General features: G+C 33.2%; 4 protein-coding genes across 5 annotated transcripts; 2 read left to right on the forward strand and 2 right to left on the reverse strand.

Annotated features, from left to right (window-relative positions):
• On the forward strand, positions 353 to 7039 carry LOC109355208 (homeobox-leucine zipper protein HDG2-like). Of its 2 annotated transcripts, none has more exons than XM_019598223.1 (12): positions 353 to 690; positions 1820 to 2078; positions 2172 to 2289; positions 2410 to 2598; positions 2924 to 3376; positions 3752 to 3853; positions 3971 to 4171; positions 4277 to 4451; positions 4545 to 4819; positions 5656 to 5751; positions 5860 to 6239; positions 6627 to 6741. In XM_019598223.1, the coding sequence occupies exons 2-11, from the start codon at positions 1864 to 1866 to the stop codon at positions 6226 to 6228; spliced, it is 2193 nt and encodes a 730-aa protein (XP_019453768.1). In that variant the 5' UTR covers positions 353 to 690; positions 1820 to 1863; the 3' UTR covers positions 6229 to 6239; positions 6627 to 6741. The 2 variants fall into 2 exon arrangements, with proteins under 2 accessions (XP_019453768.1, XP_019453767.1); XM_019598222.1 differs by having other exon boundaries at positions 354 to 690; positions 6630 to 7039.
• LOC109353701 lies at positions 8565 to 10063 on the reverse strand. Its single transcript, XM_019596056.1, has 2 exons — positions 9573 to 10063; positions 8565 to 8957 (listed from the first exon to the last, which is right to left on the reverse strand). Exons 1-2 carry the CDS (start codon positions 9900 to 9902, stop codon positions 8778 to 8780), a joined length of 510 nt encoding a protein of 169 aa, XP_019451601.1. The 5' UTR covers positions 9903 to 10063; the 3' UTR covers positions 8565 to 8777.
• On the reverse strand, positions 12277 to 15919 carry LOC109353735 (septum-promoting GTP-binding protein 1-like). The gene is made up of 6 exons (XM_019596101.1): positions 15432 to 15919; positions 15136 to 15256; positions 14939 to 15035; positions 14799 to 14838; positions 14605 to 14688; positions 12277 to 12580 (listed from the first exon to the last, which is right to left on the reverse strand). The coding sequence occupies exons 1-6, from the start codon at positions 15768 to 15770 to the stop codon at positions 12416 to 12418; spliced, it is 846 nt and encodes a 281-aa protein (XP_019451646.1). The 5' UTR covers positions 15771 to 15919; the 3' UTR covers positions 12277 to 12415.
• LOC109354024 lies at positions 17608 to 19308 on the forward strand. The gene has a single exon (XM_019596378.1). It carries the CDS (start codon positions 17608 to 17610, stop codon positions 19306 to 19308), a length of 1701 nt encoding a protein of 566 aa, XP_019451923.1.

Consider the following 21167-nt stretch of genomic DNA (forward strand, 5'->3'; position numbering starts at 1 on the left):
TTTTTGGGATGTGATTAAGTCATAAACAAATACCCTTTCAATTGCATTTTTTTTTATATACACACACCAAAATTTATATTTAAATTTCCAATTCATCCATGAAGTATTACTTGATAAAAAAGACTAAAAATAATATCAAAATTAAAAAAAAGAGAAGTATTAACAACTTTCTCAAGGACACATTCATTAAGGGGAAAATGAAAAGAAAAATATATTTTGAAAACCGAAATTGTTCATTGAAAAATGATGCATGTTTGACTTTAATTTTCCAATAATAATTTCTTTCTTTTGAATTTGGTAAACAATATTGTTCTCTCTCTCTCCCCCAGTAGCAATTACACCTCTCTCACACCCCATTAAATGCAATTGCACCCTCTCAATACGCTCTGCAATTACTCATCACTGCCACATTTTCCTCCATATGTTCCCTACTTCCCTTTCTCTCCCTCCTTCAATGCCCTTCTCCTAATCTCACACTCTTACCTTCTTCTATTCTCCACCTTTTCTCTCTTTGAAAAAAACAATAAGCTTTTCTGGTTAAGCTATACTATCACCACAACCTTCCTCAAACCCTTCTTTCAAAAGGGTCATCTTATTTTTTCTCAACAAGTTCACAGACCCAAAAAAGATCTATACTTTCATCTCCATCTTCTCATACTTATCTTCACTAACAACAACTGCCACCAACTGGTAAGTGAAAAATCTTAGCAAAAGCTGATTCTTTAAGGTTGGACAAGATTAATGATAGTGTTTGAAAAAAAGATTCCAACCTTTTTTTTGTCCTAGTGAGATTTACTCTCCTTAGTGTTCAAACCTAGGGCATGCTAAAGAATATGAAAAGGAACGGTAAGTTTGTAAGAAAATATAGTGAAAGATATGATCATACGAAGCATGGTTAGAATCTCCAAGATCTTCGCTGGCTTAGATTTTTATTTTATTTTATTTTTATTTTGTCTTTACTTTCTGATTTCCTGATTTGGTTTAGGTTGATTTTGTTTTGTCAAAAAGACGTATCATAAAAATCTTTAACGCTTTCTTTGCGTTTCATGTCATAATATATATAACGCCTGTTCCCTTTTTCTTTTCACTCTTTCTTGGTTGTCACTTTATAAGTCAGCGTTTTTGGTGTTTTCTCCTTTTCTTCTTGTTGTGACCTAATCCTCTCTTTCCTTTGACATTACCGGGTGACATAATCTAAGAAAAAACCTCTGAAGTCCTCAGTTTAAGGACCTCAGAAAACCCTTCTTAGATAGAAGAGAGAGAAATAGAAAAGATTCAACTATTCTGGTATCTTCTGAGGGATTTATTTTGAATTATGCAAGCTTCTTTTATGTTTGTAAGAAACAACAACGTTGGTTGGTTTGGATCATCTTCAAGTCTCACTCTTTCTCAGTTCGGTGCTTTAAAACTTTCCACCTCATTCATTCAGGTCCTTTCACTTTCTTCAATTCCCTTTTATTCTCAATTCCCCACCCACCTCTTCAATTCCCCGAATTTTTATTAAAAGTTTGATCCAATATTGAATTAATGTCTAGATTCATTTTTTTTATGCATCCTTTCTTCAAAAGGTCCCATTTTTCGAGTGAAATTTGGTTTAACTTACTCTTACCAAATATCCTTCTCGATATCCTAAAGCCGCGTTTTTCCATCTACTTTCTTTTCTCAAAATAATTAAAAAAACCTAGTCAAAGCCATACTTTTTAAAACACAATTTTTACATCAAACTAATTACATAATTACACAATTTGCTTTGCCTTATTATCTTAGTGAGTGTGTACAGTACTGTATATATTGGATTGTTCTTTTTTGTTTTGTTTAGATTGAAAAACAATAAGTATCGGAGAAACTTAAAGATCAGAAGACATGTTCCAATCAAACCAGTTTCACAACACATTGGACAACATGGCTCAGAACACTTCCAATAGCGACATCCCTCCAAACCGTGACGATGAGTTGGACAGTGCTAACAAGTCTGGTAGCGAAAACCAAGAAGGTGCATCTGGTGAAGACCAAGAACCTAGCGCAAAGAAAAAGCGCTATCACCGCCACACCCAACACCAGATCCAAGAAATGGAAGCGTAAGACTCATCTTCAAAATTAAAATTTATCCCATTCCTAAAAAAACAAAATTATCGTTTCCTGATATGTAAAAATTGATTTTTTCGTTGCAGTTTCTTCAAGGAGTGTCCACACCCTGATGACAAGCAAAGGAAGGAACTGAGCCGGGAGTTAGGGTTAGAGCCATTGCAGGTTAAGTTTTGGTTTCAGAACAAGCGCACTCAGATGAAGGTATACCCTAACTAACCTACGTGATTTGATGAGTGTTTTTGGGTGAAAAGAATCCTCTCGTGCACAGGTTTTACTTGTTTTCTTTTAAATCCTTAAACATGTGATGTTTTTGTTTTGCAGACCCAGACTGAACGCCATGAGAACACACAGCTTAGAACCGAAAACGACAAGCTTAGAGCTGAAAACATGAGGTATAGGGAAGCTCTTAGCAATGCCCAGTGTCCTAATTGTGGTGGACCAACTGCTATGGGCGAAATGTCATTTGATGAACATCACCTCAGGCTTGAAAATGCAAGGCTAAGAGAAGAGGTACCATAACCTGTCTACCTTTTTATGTAACAATTGGGGCATTCACTTTGCTACATACCTATGATTCACCACCGAAATATTAAGTTAAAAAGTATTTTTCTAAACCAAATCCGCATTATATCCCAAGTTATCACTCTTTTTCTCATATATCCATGATTCCTCAAAGAAATATTGAGTTAAATATTTCTTTTGACCAAATCTTATATCATGGCACATCGAATGGTACAAAGGTACTGGGAACTAACTACTGAGTGCACAATAGATGTTATCCCAACATTAGGTGGCTGATCACTGATTATTCTGTAACCATTTTTTTGGTTTTCAGATTGATCGTATTTCTGGAATTGCTGCCAAATACGTGGGAAAGCCAATGGTGAATTATCCAAACCTTTCCCCTTCTCTTCCTCCACGCCCACTAGAACTTGGGGCTAATGGCGGTTTTGGTGGCCATCCAGCTGGGATTCGCGGTGGTGATATGTATGGAGGTGGTGGAGATCTTGTAAGGTCAATTAGTGGACCCACTGAAGCTGATAAGCCATTAATAATTGAGCTTGCTGTTGCAGCTATGGAGGAGCTCATAGGGATGGCACAGATGGGCGAGCCTCTTTGGTTGACCAGTCCGGATGGCACAAAATTTGTGCTAAATGAGGATGAATACATTAGGTCCTTTCCTAGAGGAATTGGACCAAAACCCAATGGCTTTAAATGTGAAGCTTCTCGAGAAACTACTGTTGTTATCATGAACCATGTTAATCTTGTTGAGATCCTCATGGATGTGGTATAATCTTTCTTCCCTTTTATTACTACCTATTGCTTCTTACATGTATAATATGAGTTTGAAGATAAATTTCTTTGTAATAGATGACAAATTGCTTCCTAAAAAAACTGTGGAAACTGAAAAATGAAAAATCTCAACTTGGCTTTCAAATCTTTTAAATGTCAATCAAAATAGTTTTTGATGAGAAATAAGGCATCTTCATAATTTATCCTAAAAAGTACTTAATTGAGTACCAAGTTGAGGTTTTATATTTTTTATAAATTTAAGTGTGTTGTAATGTTTAACTCAGTAAATAACTTAACTGCTACGTGTTCACTTTTCATATTTTTAATCCTTATTTTTATTGAGTTTAACACAACCCTTTGTAATTTTCAGAATCAGTGGTCCACGGTGTTCTCTGGTATAGTCTCAAGAGCCATGACTCTGGAAGTTTTATCAACGGGGGTGGCCGGGAACTACAATGGTGCCTTACAAGTGGTATATATTTATACAACTTCATTTTTTTCCTATTAAACACTTGAACCGACCAGCTACTACATAGTTTGTTGATGTTGCAAATAGTACAAAAACCATTTGTTTGATTAATATATGCAGATGACAGCAGAACTACAAGTACCTTCACCTCTTGTTCCGACTCGTGAAAGCTATTTTGTAAGGTATTGTAAACAACATGTGGATGGGACTTGGGCAGTAGTGGATGTGTCTTTGGATAATTTGCGCCCTAATCCTTCAGCTAGATGTAGAAGAAGGCCTTCTGGTTGTTTGATTCAAGAAATGCCCAATGGCTATTCAAGGGTAATTTGAAAACCATCATCATCGTCATTATTTCATATACCAAAGAGAGCTAATTTGTTCTATATGTTTCTTAACTATATAAGCTAATAATGTTCTATGCATTAGGTGACATGGGTGGAACATGTGGAAGTGGATGATAGAGGTGTTCATAATCTTTACAAGCAGCTTGTTAGCTCTGGACATGCATTTGGTGCAAAACGTTGGGTTGCAACCTTGGGTCGACAATGTGAAAGGCTTGCTAGTGCCATGGCAACAAACATACCCACAGGAGAAGTTGGCGGTATTACTAAACTCACATGCTTTCATATCCATATTTATTAATGTGGTGTCTTTTTATGTTGGATAAACCTGTAATTACTTATGATGTTAATAGTGATAACAAACCGAGAAGGGAGGAAGAGTATGCTGAAACTGGCAGAGAGAATGGTTATAAGCTTTTGCGCTGGAGTGAGTGCTTCTACTGCTCATACATGGACTACACTGCAGAGTGGAACTGGTGCTGATGATGTAAGGGTCATGACCCGAAAGAGTGTGGATGACCCAGGAAGACCCCCTGGTATTGTTCTAAGTGCTGCAACTTCTTTTTGGCTTCCAGTTCCACCAAGAAGAGTTTTTGACTTTCTCCGTGATGAGAATTCCAGAAGTGAGGTATTCAATAATTCAAACCACTTAACTTTTTAGGCTTCATTATTGTGTGGTCATAGTCAGTTTCTTAATTTGCTAAATGTGGCTTACTAAAAATGTATTCATCTGAATTTCTCCTCTATTATTAGTTTTTTAGTTTTACTTTTCTAGTTTTTACATTCAATCATCTTCCTATCAAATTCAAATGATTTATATATCCTTTTCAAATTGACAAAGAAAGTTTTACATTCAATCATCTTCCTATCAAATTCAATCACCTTTTTAATGAACACCCTTGTGAGAAAGTTTTGTTAGGAAAAAAACATCTTTTCTTCCATCATCTTCCCTGATTTTTGACAAGCTACATAGTCATTACCATTTAGTATATAATATACATAGCACTTACATATTTATTATTTGATATTTACAGACTTTTAACATTTGATTTTAACTGATTTTACCTTATTTTTAGACTTGCATTAGTTTTGTCAATTACTATAATATACAAACACTTACATATCTATTATTTTTTTTATCTACACACTTTTAACAATTTGTTTGAACTAATATCACATTTTTTATATTTGCATTTTAATTCTGCCACTAAATGTAGGTATAATTTTTTTTATTAGCTTCTTCCTTTTTCTTAATTTAATCCCATCCAACATCTTTAGGACAATTTTTGGCTTTATAAGGTACAGTGAGAGAGTACTGTATTACTTGTTGTGGTTAGTTGTACAAGAAACATTTTCATGTATAAAACATGTGGTTGTGGATTAGTACTAATGACCCCGTCTTCATTAATTTTATTGTATATTCTTTCCATGCCATTTAACTTTTTTAATCCCTTGAAATAACAGTGGGATATTCTTTCGAATGGTGGAGCTGTCCAAGAAATGGCACACATTGCAAATGGACAAGAAACTGGAAATTGTGTTTCTCTACTTAGAGTGAACGTACGTTGATCTTTTAGTTAAATCTACCATTTCTCACTTTTATGAACCTTTTATATTTCTAGTCAATTTCAGTGACGTGATACTTGACTAAATTATAACCTTATGTAGAGTGCCAATTCGAGCCAAAGCAACATGTTGATATTACAAGAGAGCTGCATGGATTCAACAGGCTCTTTTGTGATCTATGCTCCAGTAGATATTGTTGCAATGAATGTTGTTCTAAATGGAGGAGACCCAGAATATGTAGCACTTCTTCCGTCAGGATTTGCGATACTCCCAGATGGGACAACAACACATGGAAGTGGCATTGGTGAAACTGGACCTGGTGGATCACTTTTGACTGTGGCATTTCAAATATTGGTTGATTCTGCTCCAACTGCTAGGCTTTCTCTTGGATCTGTTGCTACTGTTAACAATCTTATTGCTTGTACTGTTGAGAGAATCAAGGCCTCCTTATCTCCAGAGCTTCAAGACTAATGCATTTTCAGGTAATCTCATGAGCCTATCCAGATATAACACAACCCTTTTTAGTTTGAGAATTTTTTTTATCTATAACTACAAAAATGTCACATATTGTTTTATTTTATTTTCTATATTTGAAGATTTGAATTGGAAAGATTAAAAAACAGTATATTGTTATTTTCATTGGTTCCTCTACTACTGAAACAAAATGAAAATATTCATGTATGGTATGTTAATGTTTGCCAATGCAGTGATGTTTCAGGAATTTTATCAAATCATGTTGAGTAGGAGTATAATGAATATCATAGTTAGTTTTGCCTTGATATCTATTTTTGCTTCAGAAAACCCACCCGTTTAATTTCTACTTCACTTTAATGTTCACTTTTTTTGTTAATTCTATTGTTGTTTACAAGAAGGAGGATAAAGAGGATGGCATTGTGGAAAATCAAAAGGTGGTGAGGAACTTCGGCTTATTCATAAAGATGGGGAGGAGTCAAGAACGCACCTTTCATAATCCTTTCTCAACACCCCAAAAGAGTGCTGAGAGAATTAAGGTTCGGGAATTGACTTCCCTACTTAAGAGCTTGAACTAAGACTTACTTTTACTTTTCATCATTCCTGTGACTTATTATAATGTAGTTAGGTAAGTTTTTTGAATAACTTGGATTTATGTTTAGTGTAAACTATGTTCCTTATTGTGTGTTTTAATTAGATGGTTTGTGGTAACTTTCACCACAAGGACCCCGTTATTTTTCTTAGTACATCTCTTTTCCCTTTTTCAAGGATTTTGAAATGGATGTGTTTAGTGGCAATGACATTCATCAAACTAAGGCATGAGTTATTATTTATTGGTGATTTATGATCCAAGAGAGCAAGTCTCCACTTGTCACAAAAAGCACCTTTATTGATCCTAACAAAGTCTTCTATTTACACCTTGTTAGTCTTGTCAAAAAGTAATTCGTTTCTGAATGATAGGCAAGCTTTTTAGGTCCTAGTATTCATCAATTTATATTTACTGTGTTTCCTATAGCCTAAAAAATAATTTATGACTATAATATTTTATAATATAGCATATCTTGCCTTTTTTAATATTTTCATGGGATTAAGGAAGTTGAAAACATCATTAACTTTATTCATAATTATATGTTTTTTTTATCACAAGTGTGATTTATTCATCAAATTAAATTATTTCCTCTTTTCGCTCAAATTATTTAAGGAAATTAAAGTGTTTTCGTAACAAATTATTTTATTATATATAAAACTTTGAAAATGATATTTAAAACATAAAACAAAATGATCCTTACCAGACATTAATTATATAGATAATAAAATGAATCTGATTATATTTTAAATCAATCTCTTATAAATGAGTTTAGTAAAAAACATATTTATATAGTAAACTACGAATATATGTATATCATTTATTATTATAATATAAAAGCAGAATTCTTTTTTGGCATTCAAAATACTTTTCCGATGTTAATTATTATAAGTTTAATAATTAATTTAAGCGGACTTATCCATGTCTTCCGAAGATGTTGGGAGCAACCTAATTATATAGGAGTCAGCTTCTGGTGTATAAAGATATTAAAGCTTGTATAATACACTACATTTATGATTTTTCTAAGTTTGTTATTGAGTTACATTAGTACATTACTACAATCCAAACAACAGAAAAGTTATAATCAACTGATAAATATATTATGAATTGATAAGGTATATACATTAATTTAATTTTTTTAGTTTTGAGTAAGGATTAATTCTTTTTGGGTCTGTGGCTGCCTCTCCCAACAAGTATTGTTCTCATTAATCGAACTATCGACTTTCGGGATTCAGTGAAACCTTAACTACTAGACCAACGCCTTGTTAATATACAAAAGTTGACATAATACACTGCATTGATGATTTTGCTAGCGTTTTACAGAGTTGTAGTATATTCTTAAACAAAAGATGAGTTCTACACAGAAAGATATCACAAATTGATAGAGTATATATTAATAAAAAGTTAATTACAGATAACCTTCACTTTCACATCGATCACACTGATTAACCCTTTGGTGTAACAATCAAAATCATTAGCATTAAGTAAGTAAGGAACAGAAGTATGAACTATTATTTTGGATCATATCTTGTTCTACCCCTTTTCATATATACATCCTTAATTCATCATTTAGGTGCATCTCATGTCACTTACGTAACTTATATAACAAATACATTGAGAATTCACTTTATCTATATGTTTCATTTTTATATCTTGTATCTAAATCAGCTGCCACAGAAGCTTCAAATAATAATCATCCATAATTATACTCTTCATGAGTATGAGTTATCTTGAATCATCAATTGGGTTAACCCATTATGCAATAGTTAGCATTTTATTTCTTCCTATGGCAAAGTATGCAACATGATGGAATTAAGGTATACCTGACACAAAATCTTTTTCTCAGATAGAAAGCAAAGGAAACCCAGAGAAATAAATTCAAACTAAACATGAATCATCCTTCTTTCACACCTGTAACTTCTTCTCTTTCCTTTTACTCATGTTTGATCCAATAACTACAACTTCAAGCGCGCTCTTTCCTCGCCAATGCGGCTCTCTTGCTATGAGATGAAGTTGTCTTGGAGGAATGTCCCAGCAAACCTCTAAGAATTGCTAGAACACCTAATCCCATGAAAGGATAGTACATTTTCAATAGTGTTTCAGATGCCTTATTGGAACCCCTCAGTTCTGATAATATAGCAACCTGCAACCCACACACACCAAAAGAAGTAAATTGCAAAGTAAGATAATAAAACATGGCAGAGTCTGAAGAGAAAGTAGAGATTAGAGAAAACTGAAATTGTGTATTGATTGAAATGAGAAAAATGATATAAGATAAAGTAAGTTCAAGGTTATGTACTAAAACAGTTGTAAGTTGTGACTACCATCTAGCTAATTTTGTAACCAACTCTTATATTGCTATCTAAGAATGTTTGACAAAAGATAATAGATTATCCAAATTGTAATAAAATTTTAAGAGGATCTAACAAAAGAAAAAAATGCCCATTATTCCTAGAACAATACTGCAATGTAATACTAATAACCAAGGTAATATTCAAATGGAAATGTATGTAACAAAGCAAAAGACCAAATGATGAGAATGAATCTCATAACAAGCAACAGGTTCTTGTATATATATACTAACAACAATCAATTATTGCTACTAACTTTTGTGCTATGCATCTTTGCCATGAAAATAGACAGATTGACTTTTCTTGTTCATCATATATTAATACATAAAGCATATAATGATATAACAGAAGTTCAAAAGGGAGGAAATTGAAAAAGCAAAATGAATGTATTAAACAAAAACAAGTACCATTGAAGTAGAGACAGAGACACCATAGATCAAGCAAGTGGTATTGAACCAAGGCTTAGAAGCCAAGATGGCATAGAGGTTGAGGAGGGAAAGGGGCCATTGGAACAAAAGATCAAGCCAAACCAATCCAACAAAGAAATGAGGCTTATCAACAACAAGATAGTCACCATAGTTGTGTGCATAGTTTGTCTTGAGTTGCACAAAGAATTCAGGGAAATAAGAGATAGGAAATATTGTCTGAGCATCTATGAGAGGAGCTAAAACTGCTATCAAGAAGAAGAACAGGAGCAGAATAGCATCTATCAACTTCAACACAACACTCATTTTCATGCTTCACAGAATTTGATGGAAATGGGAGAGACAGAGAAATGACAGAGACTGAGAGAATGAGAGATGGGTCGCAGGAAAAAATGGATCTTGGGACCTTGAATTTTCCACTACACTTGGACTTTAGTTTGTTCTATGGTCCATTTTTGGGATCTTTTATGTTTTTCTTGTTGAATGTATTTCATTGCCATTTTTATAACTAAGTATGAAAATTCCTTGAAATAGTTTGATTTTTTTTGAGGAATATTGATATGCATGATTTATAAACGGGACTTATGCTTTTATTTTTTTTAATAAATATTAAAATAAATAAAAGGAGGACATTGGTTATGCTATCCCAATAACTAATTAAGTTGATAGATATGTTTATAGTCAAAATGAACAATGATAATCGTCCTAAACTGTATGCTAAGTATTATTGTGAAAACTAGATCAGGAACTGAATCGGACGATCAACTTAAAATAAAAATAAAAAATGAAGACTAAACTAATGTTTTCAGTCCAAAAAAAGATGAAGGAATATTACTTCAATATAATTATATAAAAGTTTGGATTTATAAATAATTATATATTTATAGAAAAAATTAGTAATTATATATAAAATTGTCCAGCTGACCAAATGGTTTAACCATTTAAATCTATTAAATTTAATACTAATACGAAACATTTTCTAATTTGTTGAATTTTGTGAAAAAGGGACACTATGACCGAAAAAAAGACATGTTGCCAATTTACTATACTATAACACTGCTCACCATCAATCTCCATTTTATAAGTATAACTATGGTATTCCAAATTATCAACTCTGAGATTTGAATATAAAATTCATCTCTACGCACAAAATTATTCCACTTTTGGTAAAAGATGGACAATTTCATTATTAGTGTACTTCTATATATAAATTTTTTTATACAACCAGTGACATGATGGAGATCTTGCTGAAATGGTTTATCAATCCCTATATGAACTAAGTTTATTTCACCAAGTCATCTTATCACAAATCTATCCTATATATGAACTTGTCTCCCTCATTTTCTCATTCCCCATCATTGCTTTTCCTTCTGAGTTTGGGTGAAATTAGAAAGATTAGGTGATCAGGCCCTGCCCAGCATTGGGTGATAATAAGTGACAAAGATCATATATTTTCAATACTGTCTATTCTTTATCATAGATCAATTAGATTTTGTCATATAAATAAGAGGGTGCCTCAGCCCTGTTTTTTATATATGAATTTACTGTAGACGTGTATCCATGTCCCTCTTTTTATTATAATCATAGCTAGTTTTTTTTTTAAATATTATAATCATTGCATATATTAGGGACCGGACTTTTGCCTAAGGCATAAATATTCTTTAAAGTAAAGAAGAGTACTTTATCTCAGCTTTAGTATTTAGTAGTATTTAAGGGGGAAATGTTGCAAAAAAATTTCTTTCAATTTTAAATATAGATATCATCCTATCAATAAAAATTGATAATTTTCCACTTTAATGATAAAATTTCTTAAAGTTAAAACTTTTTCATAAATGAAAGGTACCTAATTTTATTTAGCCAGATTATATTAGGACCTGACTTGTAGATAATACTAGGAAGTGCACTAGTATAATATATGATAAAAGGTACACGCTTACAATTCGATTGTATTGTTTCTTAGGATTTATTTATGAGTTAGAATTTAAAATGGAATTAAAAACTTAAGAGTTAAGAAATACAATTTTGAAATGAAAGGAAATTGAAAACTTAAGAGTTAAAAAATAGACTTTTAAATGAAAGGAAATTGAAGACTTAAGAGTTAAGAAATACATTTTTAAAATAATTTTAAAGTCTTTTATTTTCCTTCATTTCCTTTCAAAATACAATTCGCAAACGTAAACTAAAAAGCTTCAAAGTTGCATTTGCGAGATAAAGTTTGGCAAGCAGAATTATTAAACAATTTTCCTTGAAATGCATAAATTGATTAATTACTGTCTTAGGAATTAGTGTTATGCATGGTCGTGTAGAATTACAAGATGATGTGAAATTCTATCAAAATGAGAGATGTCTAGGACTTGAAAGTAACATAAAACAAGTAACCACATGGAATGATTAATATATTTAAAAGGATTAGGTTACCAAAACTTAAAGACCGAGTGAGAAATAAAAATATATTCAGAAGATGCAACTGTACACATCTATCTTCACTTAAGCCTAATCACATAACAAGACAAAAGCACCATTAAGTTATATTTTTTCATTCAATAATCCATCACCACAAATAAATGATAGATAAAATACTGATTGTCTATAAATATTTATATTGACAATACATGATATTACACTCTTATTTATCACTTTCCTCTCTTTGATGATTGAAGAGTCTTATTTTTTGCATGGGAAATGCTGTTTTTCTGTACCTAACAACTCGATTGGCGAGACTAAGACTAATTGACTAACATCTCTGGTGGTTCGGTTGACTTTGATCACTTTACATCAACATAAAACTACCATCACTATGTAAAGTAAATGTATTGTGCAGTTTTTTAGAAATCAATAATTGGCTCCCCAACTGTTAGATTTCTTTCCACTGTCCATGGCAGGTCGAAGAGCTTTGCAGTTATGAACTTGAAGATCTTATTCACGTTGATGTTGTAAGTTGCACTTGAAAAGAATAAAGTTGCATTCAGTGCCTTTGCATATGCTCTAGCCTGTTCAATTTCATAAACACCATATTAATCAATTAAAGAGAAAAACTTGTATTATATATAAAACACATCATTTGGAGACAAATGTATTTATGTTTTATTGTGGTATCATTAATGACATGACTAAATTTTAATTATAATTAAATATTTAATATGTTGTCAAAATTTTATTGATTATCTTCTACATTTTCACAAGTCTCTCAATTAAATAACACCTACAATACAATAGTGAGAAACAACAATCCTCTCCATTTATAAATACTACCTTAATTTTAACTATACTACAAAAAAGAAACATTCCAAAACAAGTCGAAGTGCATAAAGATGTATTAATGGTAAAGAAGTCTATTTATTAAAAGCATATATAATTATATTAAAATTTCAAAATAATAAATTAATGGAAAAGAAGTATATTTATTTGAGTTGTTGCTTTTACTTATTTCTTTTAAAGACTTAAATGAAGTGAGGAAAAAATTTCTACTATTTGTTTTTCAATGTAAATGACAATATTGTGCAATGTACGACAAATTCATCTTCCAACTAAAGTGCATTTGTCATTTCTACTTATGCCAAATATTCACATAATTTAAGAGATAGTTGAGAGATTTTTCATATTTTAATTACTAGTGATAACAAAAATAAAATATTGAAACTTATAGCTGAAGCTAATTTTCTCTTTCCCATTAAAATCCTACCTTACTTTTCCACAAAAATAAATATATTAATATTAAATGTTTATAAATATGACAATAGTGTTGTTAATATATATATATATATATAAAATTTAAAACATTTGAGGGGATCAACTTCTCATAGGTCCACCTACTTTAACAATAATCTTCTAGATACTCGAAAGAGAAAAAATTATTATTTTACTTTCAAAAATAAAAATGTCATTTTATCAAAAAGGAAATGACAAAAGTATTATAATGTATTACTTTTATTTTTTATGATACTACCATCTCCTGCTCTCGAAAGGAACCTTCTTAACTTTTATCATTATTATTGGTAAATAGGTGTAGGTGGACGTGTGAATATGGATGAGATTGTGTGCCTTATGTTCAATGATCATCAAACATAGCACCGTCTTCTTATATTGATAGGGTCCACTTTTACCCCAAAACAAAGCACCACTCCTTGTCAATTCTCATTGAACTGTTCCAATGCTGGATTACGCTTTTATTCAGGAAACAAATAATGGATTCTAAAAAGGTCACAACCTCTCATTTTTGTTATTAACTACTCTCACCATATCACAAGTTAACCAAAAAAAACCAAGAGCAATATTGTATACGCTCAAATAATATTACTAATAAGGTTAATAGGGCATTGCCTTTTTTTATATGTGTGTCCTACAAAGATGTGAATGATGTCTCTGGAAGTAATGTATTGACCTTAGAGGTTTTTTCATGATGATGCATCATGCACATCTTATAAGAACATATCTCTACCCATTAAGTAAATATGATAAAATGAATAGAAAAAAGTATAACCAGACCCTCTCACTTGAGTAGACGTTGCAACCGAAAACAACCATTTATAAATAAAATAGTATAGCTTAATCATTAGAATGAAGAAACGAAAACGGAGGCTTCAATTTCCCTCGTCATTATTTATCTTTCTTAGTAAGAAAATACAAAATTGATTAGTCTTCCTTGTAGATCATAATTCTGTAAGGTTCTAAAACATTCATGCTTTAGATGTTTACATAACCAAACGTGGTTATTTATAAGTTGCAATCATTGTTAAATATTTTATCTAAAACATGGTTAGGAATATAAGTAATACAAAAAAAGTCAATAATACGAATCTGAAGTTTCAGAAGTTTTCTGTTGTTTAAAGAAATGTATACCACCTTATTTTTAGATTAAATTTTACTGTATAAAAGAGAATAAACTGTCATAAAACCATGATTGTGTATGATTCATTTAATATTCTAACAATACACTTCTTCAGGCCTAGATCTCAAAATATCATACTTTATGTGCATTTTGAATAGGAAATGGTAAAATTGGAATCATTATTACCTGACTAGCGATGGTCCATTGCAAATCAATTGGGAGCTGAATGAACTCATCAAACTTGGTCCCTATCAACACTGGAATTGCTGTCTACAAAAATAAAGCAAATATCACTGTAACAAATTGTTATCTATCTGCATCCAAATAAATAAGCTGAATCAGATGATTGTATCAAAAGATATATCATATTTTATATATACCTGATTCCATTTCCTTGCGTTTTTGTACCATCCAAGGACACTGAAAATCAAAAAATAAAAAAGTTGCCGCAAATGATTTCTGGGATTACCAAGATTAGGTACAAGAGAATGACTTGTTAGGTACATAATGAAAAAGACACCTGTTTAATGTGCATCGACTCGTTAGATCAAACATAATCAATATTGCCACCGAGTCCTTGCAAGCCATTGAAATTTGTTCTTCTGATGTTCCATCACCTGCATTCATAATAATCATAAAATATATCATCAACAATCAACAATGAAAAATCTTTATCCCAAAATCATCAAATGCATTGATTATTCTTCTATATTATACCTTGTACTTCCCAAAGACAATATGATATTCGTGCTCCTCTTACATCCAAAATCTTGCCCATTTGGCTTAGCCCTTCCCCATGTCGCCCTTGTTGTTCTTGTTCATCCCCAACATATTTCACCTGGAAAAAAAACCAAACGTGAAAATTAAGAAAAAATGGCAAATATTAAATTAATTAAAAAAATCAACTCAACCCTTTTGCATTATCTAAAATTTAAATCTGGGTCTCGAAATTAAGGTTGCAACTACAGAACAAAACAATGTGATTTTTTTTATATGTGAAGTTGTAAACTAACCAAAAAGCTGGTTTTTCCAATTTGGCAATCACCCAACAAAGTGATCTTCAAGGAAACTAAATCAGGATCCAAGACATGGTTATTAAACACGGACGGTGACAATGAAATCGGTAACTCTTCATTGCTAGCATCATCGGAGAAAACCATCGGCGACGGAGGAGGAGATAATCCTGCATACGGAGGCAACATGCGGCACGTGTCATCAGTGAGTTTCCCTCCGGAGCAGATAATGAAGCGGTTGATAACACGGAGGAGACATCGCCGGATCACCGAGACACGGTGCTGAAACCGCCGTGGCAGGGTGGTGGAGTGACCAGCTTCTCGGCAAAATTGGGACATGGTTTTTTCTTCTTTCTAATTTAATTAATTGTTTAAAATAAGAAAAAAGAGAACAGTAATTTTTTTTTTGTGTGTGTTTGTTGGGATGGATGGTCTTGTTTTATGAGTGCAAGAAGTGATTAGCGTCTCAGCCATGAAAATGAAAGCCAATGTTGTGTTGTTGTCTCATATTTAACTATACTGACTTGAATGCAAGAAGGGCATTTTGGGGATATCATCTTCCTTCCCCTCATTTTTATTTGTCTGCCATATATTTATTATTTTTTGTGAAAGGTTTTGATTGTAAAATTTAAACTTTGCAGTCAAAAGTTACTACTTTAACGCCACCGTTGACTGTTAAAACATTGACATTATTCATTCATTCATCCCAAACTTACCAACATAAAATTAAAATTAAGTTAGGAATGTAACATTTAAAATATTAAGGATTCGATTCCTAGAGACAAGTTTTTTACCAAAAGGTGAAGAAATTCTATTGGTAACATAAAAAAATCATTCTAAATTTAAATCACTTAAATTAGTAGTATAAGATTCTGCTAGATTCCAAAATATGATCAAAATATTAAGGATTCGATTCCTTATCAAAAAAAATTAGATATTTACCAAAATGTGAGGACATTTTATTAGTAGTATAAAAAATTATTCCAAATTTAAATACTTTTATGAAGTGGCTAATCACAAAAAATGAGAGATAAGAAAATGTGTTAAATGGAAAAATTATTTACGGGAGCAATAGTTATTAGGAAATCACATCTTTGTCAAGAAACTATTCCTTAAGTAAAGAATGGTGATGAGATATTTTTACTAAGGAAAAAATAGAAGAACCATTTTTGTGTTTCCATGGCTTCGTATCCTTTGTTTTTCAGACCCGTAGAATGAAGGAATTATTGAATTTAAGGAAACCTTCTAGAATGCAGGAATGATTGAATTTAACTTTATATAAAAAAAACAAGGTCAAATGTTTTTTTTAATTATATATTTAGGTGATAGGAGAATTCAAGGTGAAAACATGTTAGATTGTCTTATAAGATATTTATTATTTGATTTATAATTGTTGATATGTAAACTTTTTTGATAAACTAGTATAAAGTTTTTTCAGAAAGTTTATTTAGCTTATAAACTATACTTATCTAAAAGATATATTATATCTAAGAGATCAACATACTTAATTAAATTATATAAAATATCTAATTATATTATATAATATTAAAACTATTATATAAATTTTTTAATTATATAATTTAATTATATTATATAATATTAAACTTATTGGTTTATTTAAATGTTTATAATGAAATAGACTTTTAAAGAAGTTTATGGTTGATATCAAACTTTTAAATAGCTGAGATTCACCTTAATTCTATTCTATTTAGATGGTTTGTTAAATAGTCAAAATTAATTTCTTTAAAGATATAATATATATAAAAGAATAATAAATTAATTTTTATTAATTTTAGTTAATATATTATAAAATAATATTTCTATATTATTCAGTTATCCACTGATAAGGGTGAATTTGTAGTATTTGTAGTTCTGTTTCATAGCCTTTGTAATTCTGTTTCAGGTAGTTAGGAAATAGGCTATAAATAGCAACTTTTCAAAAAGCAGTTAATAATAGATTTCCATTTTTAGAAAGTTTCCCAAAACTTCTTCTTCTTCTTCTTTCCTCAACACAAATTCTGCAATTCTTGATTGATTTTAGTAAGTTCGAATTCTTTTATCAATTCATAGGAATTCCTACGCTTATTCCATTGAATTCATCGATTCAAGTGTGAATTCCTTGAATTATCTTGAACAACCACATCAATTGGTATCTAGAGCTTTTTTTTCTAGGGGGATGGCAGAGTCTACGCGCATGCAAGCTGCTGCAAGAGAAATTGAAGAAAGGTTGGAGACACGCCTTTCGGATAAGCTAGAACTACGTCTTGCTGAATTGATAAGCTCAATGCAGAAATCCATGGCAGAATCGGTTAAACAATCAGTTGAAGAGGGTCTCAAGCAAGGTATGGCATCAGGGGGATCATCATGGCAAAACAAATCAGGCATGGGGAATGGAGATCACCACCACCGTAGTCAAGGTGAACATACTAATAACCACTCATATGCGTGTCACACAAGGCTAGCTAGGATAGAATTTCCTAGATTCAATGGAACCAATGTGAAGGAATGGTTATACCAGTGTGAAACGTATTTCATGGTGGACAACACTCAGGAGGAATTTAAGGTCAAACTAGCCATAATGCACTTTGAAGGTAAAGCCTTGAAGTGGCATCATGCCTATGTAAGGTCAATGTGGGTGAACTCAATACCTACATGGGGTGAGTATGTGAAGACACTACTGGAAAGATTCGGGGATGTTTGTGATGACCCTATGGCAGAATTGATGAAACTTAGGCAGAAGAGCACCATAGTTGAGTATCACGAAGAATTCGATGCCATCATTACAAGGTTGGATCTTTCTGAAGACTATATGCTGAGTTGCTTTCTGGGAGGTTTGAAGAACGATGTACAGATGATGGTACGCATGTTTCAGCCCCAAACTGTAAGGAAGACCTTCACTTTGGCTAAATTGTATGAAGCTGCTAGTCCCACCATCCAGAACCAAGGGAGAGGCAAGAATCCTTCTTTTAGCACTACGGGAGGAAGACCCTTACTTGGTCCTAAACCATCTTTGCATACTGAAGCAGAGGGTATGAAAGAGAGGCCAAGATTCAATAGAAGCTTGACACCAGCATATATGAATGAGAGGAGGGCAAAAGGGCTCTGTTACTTTTGTGATGAAATGTACACACCAGAACATAGCTTGTCCCACAAGAAACTGCAGATTCATCTGTTAGAGGTGGATGAGTTGGAGGATGAGGAGGTTGGGTCTGGTAGGGATCAAGAAACAGTGCTGAGTTCAAGTGAAGAACCACACATTTCGGTTAATGCCTTAACTGGGGTGGCCAATTTCAATACAATGAGGGTCACGGGGAGGTACAACAAAAAGCCCTTGGACATTTTGATTGATAGTGGCAGCACTCATAACTTTCTTGATAGGCAAGTAGCTGAAAGAATTGGGTGTAGAATTGAAGAATTGCAACCTATTTTAGTTACTGTGGCAGATGGGACAAATGTACCAATTTCTTCGGTTGTAAGGAACTTTAGTTGGACTCTCCAACAAAGTACATTCACTTCAGATATGATGCTGCTTCCCCTGGGGTGTTGTGATGTTGTCTTAGGCATTGAGTGGCTAATCACCTTGGGAGACATTACATGGAATTTCAACAAGTTAACCATGGAGTTTTGCCTACAGGGAAGAAGACATGTGCTCAGGGGTGCTACACAACTTGATTGCAAATCTGTTAAGGCTCAACAATTAGAGAAGGTTATGCTAATGGGGGTCCATCTCTCAATGATTCAGATTGGCAGTCCAGAAGGGGGTCTCTTGCACACTCTAACAACTCATGCTGATGCTAACCAGATTCCTCCTACAATTGAGTGTATCCTACAAGCATATGCTGATGTGTTTGCCAACCCTTCTCAATTGCGAGCATGATCATAGAATTCCTTTAAAGCATAATATGGACCCTGTAAACAAAAGGCCATATCGGTATGCTAAGGAACAGAAGGATGTTATTGACAAATTGGTCAATGATATGCTAAGTTCAGGAGTAATCCAGACCAGCAATAGCCCTTATGCCAGTCCAATTGTTTTGGTGGGAAAAAAGGATGGTACTTGGAGGCTCTGTGTGGACTACAGGGAGCTAAACAAGGGCACCATCAAGGATAGATTTCCTATTCCCTTGGTTGAGGACCTCATGGATGAGCTACATGGCTCTAGCATCTTTTCTAAGATTGACTTGAGAGTAGGCTACCATCAAGTGAGGATGAGTTCCAATGATGTTCACAAAACAACTTTTAGAACTCATAGTGGGCACTTTGAATATTTGGTGATGCCATTTGGCCTAACAAATGCTCCTGCTACATTCCAGAACTTGATGAATTCAGTTTTCAAGGAGTTCCTCAGGAAATTCTTGCTTGTCTTTTTTGATGACATTCTTATCTATAGCAGTACAATAGATGAACATCTTGTACATTTGGAGTTAGTGCTTGCTAAGATGAGGGAACATCAGTTGTTTGCTAAGCAATCTAAGTGCTACTTTGGAGTTGGAAGGGTGGAGTACTTGGGGCACTTCATATCCAGAGAGGGTGTAGCCACTGACACTGACCCAGCCAAGATCAGTGCAGTCCAGAATTGGCCATTACCTCAAACACTAAAACAGTTGAGGGGATTCTTGGGCTTAGCAGGGTACTACAGAAGATTTGTGAAGGGATATGGCACAGTTGCTAAACCACTCACTGAAATGTTAAAAAGGGATAACTTTAAATGGTCTGCTGAAGCCAAATTGGCATTCCAGAAGGTGAAGGAGTTGCTAACCACTGCACCTGTGTTGGCTCTGCCTAATTTCACACAACAGTTCACAATTGAAGTAGATGCCTCAGGACAGGGAGTTGGTGTTGTGTTGATGCAGGACAAACACCCTATTGCTTATATTAGCAGGATGCTAAATCAACAACAACAATCACTCTCAACATATGAAAAGGAGCTTATAGCGGTGGTTTTTGCAGTCCAAAAATGAAGACACTATCTCTTAAATAAACACTTCATCATCAAAACTGACCATAGGAGTTTGAAATACATGTTGGATCAAAGATTGACCACTGAGTTCCAACAAAAGTGGTTGGTAAAGCTTATGGAGTTTGACTTTTCCATTGAGTACAAACAAGGGAAGGACAATGTAGTAGCTGATGCTCTTTCTCGAATGGAAGGGGTTGAATGTCAAGCAATCTTGGTGCATACTTTGAATTCAAATTTATTGGTGAGGATTCAGGGCACTTGGGTCAATGATGCTAGTTTGCAGAAGATAATACTTCAATTAACATCTGATCCAACTAAACACAAACACTATGCTTGGAATGGACTAGAACTCACAAGGAAAGGTAAATTGGTGGTGGGTAAGGATGACTCACTCAGGAAGGAATTGTTACAATGGTTTCATGAGGCAGCTTCAGGGGGGCATTCTGGAAGAAATGCAACTATCCAGAGGATTAGAGCAGTGCTCTATTGGAAAGGGTTAAATAAGGATGTCAAATCCTTCATTCAACAATGCTCTGTGTGCCAGAGGTGTAAGTATGACACTTCTGCTTACCCTGGCCTACTACAACCCTTGCCTATAGCTGAACATGTATGGCAACATATCACTATGGACTTCATTGAAGGGCTACCTATCTCTAATGGCAAGCAGGTGATTTTTGTTGTTGTAGATAGGTTGAGTAAGGCTGCTCACTTTATCCAGCTTACTCATCCTTACACAGCTAGCATTGTTGCTCAAGCATTCATGGATAATGTCTTCA

The sequence above is a fragment of the Lupinus angustifolius genome, chromosome LG08, assembly GCF_001865875.1.
Source record: "Lupinus angustifolius cultivar Tanjil chromosome LG08, LupAngTanjil_v1.0, whole genome shotgun sequence".
NCBI lineage: Eukaryota > Viridiplantae > Streptophyta > Magnoliopsida > Fabales > Fabaceae > Lupinus > Lupinus angustifolius.

Coding starts and splice junctions, on each gene's coding strand:
- LOC109355208 (XM_019598223.1), top strand. CDS start 1,864: ATGTTCCAATCAAACCAGTTTCACAACACATTGGACAACATGGCTCAG. Junction 2,290..2,409: donor ACAAGCGCACTCAGATGAAG/GTATACCCTAAC, acceptor TTTGTTTTGCAG/ACCCAGACTGAACGCCATGA. Junction 5,752..5,859: donor TTTCTCTACTTAGAGTGAAC/GTACGTTGATCT, acceptor AACCTTATGTAG/AGTGCCAATTCGAGCCAAAG.
- LOC109353701 (XM_019596056.1), bottom strand. CDS start 9,902: ATGAAAATGAGTGTTGTGTTGAAGTTGATAGATGCTATTCTGCTCCTG. Junction 8,958..9,572: donor TCTCTGTCTCTACTTCAATG/GTACTTGTTTTT, acceptor TGTGGGTTGCAG/GTTGCTATATTATCAGAACT.
- LOC109353735 (XM_019596101.1), bottom strand. CDS start 15,770: ATGTCCCAATTTTGCCGAGAAGCTGGTCACTCCACCACCCTGCCACGG. Junction 15,257..15,431: donor TTGGAAAAACCAGCTTTTTG/GTTAGTTTACAA, acceptor TTTTTTTTCCAG/GTGAAATATGTTGGGGATGA. Junction 15,036..15,135: donor TTGTCTTTGGGAAGTACAAG/GTATAATATAGA, acceptor TTATGAATGCAG/GTGATGGAACATCAGAAGAA.
- LOC109354024 (XM_019596378.1), top strand. CDS start 17,608: ATGGCAGAGTCTACGCGCATGCAAGCTGCTGCAAGAGAAATTGAAGAA.